General features: G+C 36.3%; 1 protein-coding gene across 1 annotated transcript; it reads right to left on the reverse strand.

The window, feature by feature from the left end:
• On the reverse strand, positions 1-7,852 carry LOC110928973 (potassium transporter 7). The gene is made up of 10 exons (XM_022172048.2): positions 7,406-7,852; positions 6,249-6,477; positions 5,890-6,138; positions 5,729-5,779; positions 4,744-5,004; positions 4,552-4,604; positions 4,346-4,460; positions 2,504-2,758; positions 1,898-2,420; positions 1-783 (listed from the first exon to the last, which is right to left on the reverse strand). The coding sequence occupies exons 1-10, from the start codon at positions 7,685-7,687 to the stop codon at positions 270-272; spliced, it is 2,532 nt and encodes an 843-aa protein (XP_022027740.1). The 5' UTR covers positions 7,688-7,852; the 3' UTR covers positions 1-269.
• Positions 7,853-10,972: the final 3,120 nt, after the last annotated feature.

Here is a 10,972-nt window from a genome sequence, read left to right on the forward strand (position 1 = left end):
TTTAAAATGTTATCCGTGCTTCCTTTGCATTTTCTAGATTCTCGACAACACAACACATACGAGAGTAGTGTGCCCATTCATTACAAATAACTACAACTCGGGCAGTTACAGATGTCAAAATCGGCACTAACAATGAATAGAACATGTCTTGTCCAAATGCTAACAGCCACTCAATTCACAGCCCTTATCATCAACAATAATAACAAAACTAAAAACAACACATTATTTCTGGGTCAAATATCATCATTGTAAACCAGCTACCCTCGTACTCAGACCATGTAAGTCATAGCCACCTGAATCAAATGTGTGCGAGGAGCACTCAAAGTTGCGTCCCCCTTCCTACAGTTCTTCCTCATGAAGGCGTAAAAGTAATTTATGACCAACTTTTTAATAAACCACGAGTCTTTTCTAGCCCGAATGTCACCATGTCCAAGAAGATAAACAACTCCTGATTGCTTAGCCTTGTGCAAGAAAGCAAGTTCGCTCTCGAGACTTTGTTCAGGATCTGAGGTGGCAGGAAGGTCCTTCTCGGGCTCTTGTGAAGTGCTTGCTTCTGAAACAGCTATGCTGATGTTGTCGGACTCGTTGACACCAAAATAGACACTGCCATTTGGACCAACTACGACTCTTGATGGGTCATCTTCAAAATCAGAATCATCATCATCCCCATCACTCTCTAATGATCTTTCTTGAGCTTCACGGCGAATGAACTTTTCAAGGCTTTCAATCAACAGTTGCTCGAATAATTGGTGGTTTTCTTTACGCACGTCTTTGTAACCATACCTGTTAATAAATATGGACTTTGAGAATTGCCACAAAATATTTGATATGGTGGGCAAATGAGGTCAGGTAAAAGTCAAACAGGCAACTCTTTTGAACAGATGGTTGACAAATTTTTTGTACATATATTCATATGATCTGGGAGCTATACTTATTTCATCGATGATAAATTAGGGGTATGTTTGGCATGAAGCTTTTAGGAGCTTCAAGCTTTAAGCTTTTAAGAAAGAGCTCCTACTCAATAAAAAGCCTTGTTTGGTTGAAGAAGCTTGAAGCTTTTAGGTTAGGAGCTTGAAGCTTTTGGTTGAACGCTCCTACTAGTAGCGTTTAGAAGGAGCTACAAGCTTTTACGGAAAAAAATGACTATTTTAACCTCTAAATATAATGAACTTTTTAATGCACAAATTTTTAAATTTTTTAGTTATGTCCATTTTAGTCATTTTATACATTTTATTAAAAGCTCCAGCTACTCTGCCAAACACCAAATATATCTAAAAATCTACAACTACTAGCTACCAGCTACAGCTAACAGCTTCCAGCCACCAGCTAGCAGCTTCCAGCCACCAGCTACTTTTGCCAATCATACCCTAGATCTCATGCGTTTAAAATACACACTGTGCAACTTTTGACCTGCTTTTTGTTTAAGCTAAATCTTGTACTTCACATGTTTGACTCATTTGGGACCCGAATTAACCCATTCAGAAGTAACAGGGTGGAAAACTCCACCTCTATTTATAAAAACTATATTAATACAATAATTATTTAAGCTTCCGAGAAAATAAAATTAGCAGATTTAGGCGTGTAAGTTACATATTAAACGACATTTGGCCCATTTGATTTCCTTTTTAGCGAAGACTCTAGAATTTAACCCAGCCCATTTACAAATAACGGACTGAAACTGCCACTTCTATTTTGTAAACATATTTAACACATTAATCCTTTATAACCAAAATTAATAAAAGAAAAAAATGTATTTTATGGGTAGTCCAACCACAAAGGCATTTAATACTATGTGCAAAGCACTATTGAAAGCATGCAAGAAAAAGTTGTGGTGGGTCCCAATGAACACTGATTTACTGCATGCAGGAATGATATCTTGAGAAACATATTTATTTACCTGGCAATGCAACGGAATATGTGGTAACTTTTGGAACAGACCCGCCTGAACAAAAATCTCTCGTTCTGAGGCACGACGGGAACAGGGACGTACTTTATGCAAACAAAAATAATCATGGAATGGACAGCTGGCAGAGTAGTAAGAAAGTGTCCAAATATCGCAGGCACACCTTTCACCAGTTCATTGTAAAGCAATCCAATGCCAGGAGCCCTCACGGTTCCGAGATTGCAGCCTAACCCACGCAACACATCCATTGACATCTTTTTCTTCACTTCTGTTTCATACTTGAGCTTACTACCGTAGTTCCAGATGTACATCATGAGAAACATAACTATACCAAAAACCAGTATGATCCAACTTCCATCCCCAATGCCACGTAGGACTGATGAAAAGAATAATAATTCTAACCCCAGAAATATCAATGAAAATAGGACTACTATTACTATGTTTATCTGCCATATAAGAAGCATCACTAGGATAACTAAGAAGGTAGTCATCATCATCACTCCAAGCTCAGCAATACCTGTATTTGTTATACAATTCCATCGTCATATTTGGTTGGTTGACTTATAGAAATAAAAGGATCATTCAAATAAAAAAGAGTACCATATGCATTCCCAATCTCATTGGTGCTTGCAATGGTGCAGACGAGGAGTACAGCAGAGGCCATGAGAAACCAGTTAATAGCCGGAATGTAAATCTGACCCATGAACTTGCGAGATGTATGCACAATTTTCAGCCGAGGAAAACAACCAAGTGCTGTTGACTGTTTGATACAAGAGAATGTTGCTGTTGTCATTGTTCTACTAGCAATCAGTGCAGCAACGTTAGCAATTAGAAACACCGGCCAAAAAGCACCATCTACAAACCCAGTATTAAAAATTATACAAAGTCATTAGTTATACGCATATATATAGTTAAGAGGAAGTAAAATGTAAAGTCAGACACATTGGGTAACAGTTTGAATTGACCCACCCACATTTTCTGTTCCTTCCTCAATTTTTAATAGGAAAAATTACAAGTTTTGTCCTTTATCTTTATACCACTTTTCAGGCGGTGTCCTTTTTAATGAATGTTGACAGGCGGTGTCCTTTACTAAGTATTTTGTTGCAAGTTTAGTCCTTTACACCCAACCCAGTTAGAAAACTCTGTTAACTGTTGGGTGTAAAGGACTAAACTTGCAACAAAATACCTAGTAAAGGACACCGCCTGTCAACAATTAACAGGGTTTTTTAACTGAGTTGGGTGTAAAGGACTAAAATTGCAACAAAATACCTAGTAAAGGACACCGCCTGTCAACATTCGTTAAAAAGGACACCGCCTGAAAAGTGGTATAAAGATAAAGGACAAAACTTGTAATTTTTCCTTTTTAATAATTGTTCATGTATTAGATATGATTGAGAGACTATACAATTAATATATTATGCTAATATTTTTAGTGAGGGGATCTAAGAGTTGCGAGCTTAACGTACACTAAGGTCACTGCCAACCCAGTCAAATCAGTTTGACCTGCATCATTTATAACTAAATTTTCAATATATACATGTCTGACCCTTATGAGATAAACACACCCAAAGTTGAACCATTCATAAGTAAATGGGTCAAAAGTGTTAAAGAGACTTATAGATTCCACCTATGTTGTCAAAGGCGCATAGGCTTCGCCCGGAGCCTAGGCGCAAGGCGCTTAAAAAGCTAGGGTTTTTTTATCGAGGCGCATAGTATAAAATACTATTTTAAGGGTTTTTTTTTTTGTCTAAGGGGTTTTAGACATGTTTTAGACTTGTTTTGGGGTAGTTTAATAATAAGCATCAACAATTCGCATATTTATATTGTTTTACAAATATAATTTATAATAAAAATCTAATAATTCTTTTAATATATATATACATATAAGAAAAATAAAAGCTTTTAAAAAATAAGAAAATAAAATCTAACTAAGTCTAAAAGTTAATAATAATAATTTATAGAAAAGCAATTAAAAGGAAAGAGCAAAGGAAAAGGAAATCCCAAAGAAGTCAAATATAACAATAATAAAAATAGGAAACACAATAAAACCCTAAAAGCCGTTCAAAAAAAACCCTAAAAAGGGGCAAAAGAACACCGCTCTTGAAAATAGAACAGTAATAGAAGAGTGAAGATGAGCGTGAGAAGAACGAAGAAGAAAACAGTGATTGTTGAAATTCAATAGGTATGCCACTTCTCTTTTTTATCTTCTTCATTGCGCCTCAACCCACGTTTTTCTCGCCTGCGCCTGGCTCTGGGCGCTGGCCTGAGCAGCGCTTTTCCAAAAAAAAAAAAAAAAAACCCATAATCTCGCCTGAGCAACCACCAGGCGCTATTGCTCCGCCTCGCTGCGCCTGAGCACCTAGGCACACGCCTCGTGCGCTTTTGACAACATAGGATTCCACAATAACAAAATCAAGACTGCTAGACACACAGGAGGCTCACCAGGGATGGAAGAAAAGAAAGCCTGTGTTGGGTCACCACCTTTATCCAACAGGTATGCGGCTTGACCCATGTAACCCAGCATAAGGCACGGAAGTACAAGGAAAACAAATGTAAACTGCACAAAACTAGCTGTCGTAAATAAGCATATACATGAAGAACAGTCAGTCCACATCTCACAACTTTCAGTTATAGTAGTGCTCTTTTACCTGAATTGTTCTCACAGGAAAATAGCAAAGATCTGCAAACATTGCTTCTGAACCTAAATCACATCAGAAGAAAAAAGAATGAAACCGTTTAGACTTTAGAACATAAATCTATAGTTACAAAATGATTTATGTTCCAAAAAAGCAAAATCGACTTTCGTACAAAAGCAGTGCATATGGATGACAAGTGTTTACCAGTTGCACAAAGAAGGCATCCACCCAAAGAGTACCACGCTTTATATGAGTCGCGTTTGAAATAGTAATAGATGTGAATAGGATTAAATGCCTTCACAACACTGCTGTCGTGTTTCACAAGATTGTAGATGCCTATGCCCCCAAGAGAGCAAAACCATATAAATAAAGCTGGCCCGATAACAAGCCCAACTTTACTTGTTCCATATTTTTGTACGCTGAACAAAATAACAAGATACGCAACCGAAATCATCACTACATGATCTGCAAGACACAAAATAAAATATCGTAACTGGTTAGAAGAAAATATTACCTTTCATCCAAAAACACTAGAAAAAGGACAATTGCACAAAATCTTTTAGAGATAAAGCAAAAATAATGAAAATTGACTATTAAGCTATTGCCCTAGAACTATAGATCTTTTTGGTCACTAAACTTGCATGCCTTAAAGTTGATGACTTTTTAGCTAAACGCAAAAGTCATAGGGGCAGTTTGGCAACTTCTGAATGGTTAAGTGTTGAACCAGTAAGAGGTCTGAACCATTAAGTGTTGAACCAGTAAGAGGTCTGAACCATTAAGAGTCAGTATAATGCTTAACCGTTCAGAGGCAAATGTCTAACCAATTCAGATTAGAGGTCTTAACCATTCAGACTCAGTATAATGCTTAACCATTCAGAGGCAAATGTCAGAACCATTCAGACATTTGCTCATGAAACAAACAGTCTGAACCATTAAGTGGTGAACCAGTAAGTAAGAGGTCTGAACCATTAGCATTAAGAGGTAAACAAACAGCCTCATAATCTGGAATGTCCTTACTTCATAAGAGATATGCTGCCGTTACATAATATATTGGTAGCCTAATTAAATTAATAATGAAAGTCATGACTTGCATGTTCTGCTATTACTACCGTCATGAAAAATTAAACAGAAAGAAGCAATCACATTTTTAATATCGTCCGTCTAAGCATTACATGTAGGATCATGTCACCTTGCTCAACTGTAGGAACTCCAACTTTGAAACCACGAACAGCTGATATTACTGTAAGAAAGAAATAACTAAGTAAACACTTTTAAACAAGAATGAATAGAGCTTGATCATTTTTTAAGTTCTAAGGTCAGGAATAGCGTTCAGTCAAATCAAAGAGAGACCTGACATTGCAGGTGTAACAACCCCATCAGCTATGACCATGGAAGTACCAGCAAGCACCAACACTAAAACAAGCTTTTTGAGAGCCAATGAAGTTTCAAGATACTCTTTTATTTTCAAAGATCTCTCAAGTTCTGCAGATGGCACCTTCAATCTGAAGCTTGATATGCGTGTATCAGAAGCAAGCTGATTTGGCAGAAGACTCACCTTTGCATGCCTACATATTAGAGAGTATAAAGCAACTGTACCACCTGCAAACGTACATGTATATAAATAACATTCAGCTTCTGCTTCACAAAAGAAATTTTAATACAACTTGTAAGACTAAAACTGGAATAGAAAATATATTAGTCAACTTTACCTTCCCCATCGTCATTTGCTAGAAGAACAATGAGTATGTACTTGATTAACGGGACTAAAATCAATGTATATAAAACGAGAGATAACGCTCCAATAATATCTTCATTTCCATCTACTGGGGCCCTGCTGAACATCACACTAAAGGTATATAATGGACTTGTTCCAACATCCCCGAAAACAACGCCGAGTGTCTGACAAACTAGAAATAAACTCTTCCCAAAACTAGCATCCTGCAAGTACGGTTTAAGATTTTAGAGTGGAAATAATGATGCTCTTGCTTCATTTGTAACGTTTGCAAGATAAGTTCCCAGACAACTTTATAGGGTAATTTTCTGAAACCAACATAAAGTACAGGACTATGATGCCTGGCTAATGAAGCTACATTTAAGACTCACTCACAAACTACTTATTATCAATGAGTGTTTTAAAACTCTATGTAGTTAATATCCCGATATATCAGTGATATATCGGTTATCGGTCCCCTGCCGAGATAGCGGTACAAAATATTGGTCAGAATATCGGTACCACTAATATCAGCGATATTGTCCGATAGACCGATATTTGATCGACAAATCACCAATTTTCCCGATATCAGTACCGTTCTTCTTATTTCTACCGTTCATTTTTCTTCTTATTGCTGCTATTAGTGTTTTAAGTCTTAATTGTTAGTTGTTACTGTTAAATGTTAGTGTTTTAAGTCTTAGTCAGTTCTTACTTGTTACAATTGTTAGTGTTAAATTGCTATATATATAAATTTAGCATGATATTAAAATTACCGATATCCCACCGCGATAACTGATATCTCAAATATCGGTCCTTGACCGATATCCGATATTTTACCGCATTAACTACTTAGTTAAAACTAAAGGAATCTTGTTTAGAAGTCATTCTACATCTATATTCTCTTTCTAAACTGACAGCAGGCACTACTAATTGTTACACTAGAAATTGAAGTCTAGGTGCCCATGGGTATATCTAGAATTATTCCACTAACAGTCTTAAAAAAAATCACAGCAAAAACTAGATCAACTAACTACAAACCCCACTGAACAAATCACACGTCCTCGAGTACCCACACTTAAAAATCTCTATGTATGATATATTACCAGCTTCAGTTCATCATCATCTTGTGAAAAGTATATGAATAACTGAAGATACCTCAAAATCACTCCTATGAGCACCAGGAACCTCAAGCGCCTCCACACCAAAGGAATCGATCCTGGGGCCAGTCCGAATCAACTTCTGATACAAACTATCTTCATCCTCCGAATCAAGATCATTATGCAACGTGAAATCAGCGTCATCATTATCATCATCAAAATCGATCTCTGAATCGTCCTGGTCCTGAAACACCCATCGATGCGACTCCATTGAATCCATAGAACTCAATCCTCCGTTCCCCTTGCTTGTACTGCCTCGATCCGATCCGCTTTCCGCCATTGATTGTTAGGTGCGGATTCAGTGATGGTGATTCGAGTGTTGTTTCATTTGTGGTGGTGGAGAAATTGTTCGATTTGAAACCCTAGAGAGAGAGAGAGAGAGATGGTGTGTATGAATAAGAAAGGGATTGTTTCTTTCTTGGTTTGGTTTTCTGTGTGCGCGTATGATATATAACTTGAAACTTTTTAACTTTATTATTGTCTTTGTGCTCGGCAATTCAATAGGGTGTCATAAGAGCTTAACCCGATCTGTTAAGACACGAACATAATAAGACATGAATCCGAAACATGTAAACATGAACATGACACGAAATCTTATTATGTCAGATTTTTTGAAACACAAACACGAACCTATTAATAAACAGGTTACATGAAACGACCTGTTAAGACACGAAAAAATTACCAACGTATCATACGACATGTTTAAGACACGAGCAAGACCTGTTTAAGACACGAACACGACCTGTTAAGACACGAACACGACCTGTTTAAGATACGAACATGGCCGAATTGGCTATGAAACGAATTGGGAATGGTGGTGTTTGTGAGAGAGATTTAAAAGTTAGGGTTTGGATTGTGGAAAAAGAACCGCGTGTGTCTGTGTATAATTTATCCTAGGTCCCACGACTGATGACCCCATTTCCACACCCATATATTTTTTTTATTTTAATTATTAACATGTACTTAACGGGTCTTAACAGGTTAACGGTTTTTAACATGTTTAGATACGAAACCTGTTAAGGTCTTATTGTGTCGACCTGTTTTAGACACGAAACATGTTAAGGTCAAACACGAAACATGATAACTTCGTGTAGGTTCGTGTCGTGTTATCGTGTTCGTGTCAGAATTGTCAGCCCTAGTCTGCAATATTACATGTTTGGTTATCATATATTACACGAGTATGTCGAGTCAAGTTACCTATTTCAGGTTTCATATTCATAGCATGAGTTCGACTCCTCAATTATTGATTATTTACGCTTATATTTGTAGATAAGAGATCATGTACAAGAGATAATTCTTGTAAGAAGTGTAGGAGACAACCTCAACCATTGATCTCCTAAGATCAATGGTTCAAAATTACGCGATGACATTTTCGTAAATATAAGGTTAAACAATTGAATAAACAAATAGAGAAATAGTATTCTAGTCATTTCTCACTTGAACTCTTTCCCCACTTGATTTTCAAACGGCTATAACTTTTTCATACGTTAATATTTTTTTTTTTCAAATTACACCGTATTAACGGGCATTTCATTCTCTTTAATTCGAGCAGTCTATTGCTATAGTTTTCTTAAAAAAAAATACATGATTTTAAATACTCATTACGTGATTACGTGATTTTGAATATATATGACTACGTGATTTCGAATACCGATTACGTGATTTATTATAGAATGTGAAATGAAACCACACTAAGTGACTACGTAATTACGTAACAATAGTTGACTATGTATTACTAAGTGACTACCTGATTTTAAATACCAGTTTCGTGATTACGTGATTTCATTATAGTATTTTATGTGAAACACATTGAATGTGTAATCAAGTAATAGATTTATATTGAAAGTGCAATCACGTAATGATTTATTGTGAATGTGTAATCACGTAGTCATGTGTTGGGTATTCAAAATAATGTAATCACGTAATGGACCAATGTGTATTCAAAATCTTGTAATTCCTTTTAAGAAAACTATACCAATAGGATGCTCAAATTAAAGAGTATAAAATGCTCGTTAATACGGCGTAATTTAAAAAAAAATATTAACGTATGAAAAAGTTATGATCGTTTGAAAATCAATGGGGGAAGTTATTTCAAGTGAAAAAGTACTAAATTACCCTTCAAGCTAATGTCACTTGTCCTCAAATCCTTGTCTCGTAGAATCCGTATGGAAAAAGTGTCTTGTATAGTATCATTTCTGTAGGATCGTTTTCACGACCAAACGAGTCGTTCAGAAGAGTTTTTGCTCAATACGAGAGGCGGAAACAAACGTATCGAGTTGATTCAGCTTGGAATTCACTTTAAACTGTCTTTTTATTGATATAACAAAGATTTACAGCGAGTAGACATTTCGGCAGCACTTCGTTGCCGGAATCAGATCGTTACAAATGACAAGGCACATCAGGTATTTATAGGCAAGCTGGTTTCGTGCGAAATCATTTCAAGCGAAAACAATTTCACACGAAATCACTATTTCGTGCGAAATGCCTATAAACATACATTTCTCGAATTTCGTGCCCTTATCTAACTAATACAATACAAGACTCGATACAAGACGAAGTCGACAGACGTATGCACCAACAGACTCCCCCTCGAATGTTGACGAAGTCTTCGGTGTCGAGTCTTCGGTTATCAATCCTTCAGTCTTTATCAGTCTTCTCGCTCTCTCCAAAGTTTCTCCATTGTAAGAAACCTCAATCTCTTCTCTAATCTTCCCCTTGGATGTTGATCTAGCTCTTGAGCTATCTAATTCTCTTGATCAGATTTCTTGATTCTTTATCTCATTTATCCCAAGATCTGTAGCTGGCTCTTACATCTTCAAGCTCCCTCTTGATGTCTTCAGAATCCCCCTTTCGATAAGCTTGGATCGCAGTCTGGAATTCATCATCTTCAGGCTTTTAATCAATTCACCTGGCTCTAATCACTTTCACAGGTTCTAAGATCGCAACCTGGCCTTTTGTAATCACAGAATCCTCAGGTATCAGAACCTGGCTATTTTCAATTTTCAAACCTGCACATTCTCTACCACAAACATAAGTTTCTAAAAATTTTAAAATTTGGCAAATTCAAAGACCACTTGTATGTATCTTTCAAAATGATTTAATCTCTGATGACCATATGAAAGAATAACTTCTTCAAACACACTATCCCAAACCTATTCATCATGTTTAGCACTTGGAATTTTGAAAATCAGTTCTCCAACATCATTTGTCAAAAATCTTTTTGTATTTTTCAAAATTTATGCTAAAACATCCTTAAAATCTTTTTGAATTTTTGATTTTAATGAAATGCAGTAAATAAATATTTACAAACAATATTTTTTGTGAGCTTGTGTAAGAGGATCATATCAGTTTTTGAAACAAAACACCAACACCATTAAGCTTTTAACATTTTAAGTTCTAAACGATTCACCTAGATTGTCAGTATATTGATCCCCTTAAATTTTCACACAAAGTTCAACTGCTTCGAGATACGGGATTAATGTTTTAAGCACTTAAACTTATTCACGTGTACCACCTCAGAATATACTCCCGTATCCAGACTTCTATATTCAGTCTTACAGGTGAA

Source organism: Helianthus annuus, chromosome 3 (genome assembly GCF_002127325.2).
Source record: "Helianthus annuus cultivar XRQ/B chromosome 3, HanXRQr2.0-SUNRISE, whole genome shotgun sequence".
Lineage (NCBI taxonomy): Eukaryota > Viridiplantae > Streptophyta > Magnoliopsida > Asterales > Asteraceae > Helianthus > Helianthus annuus.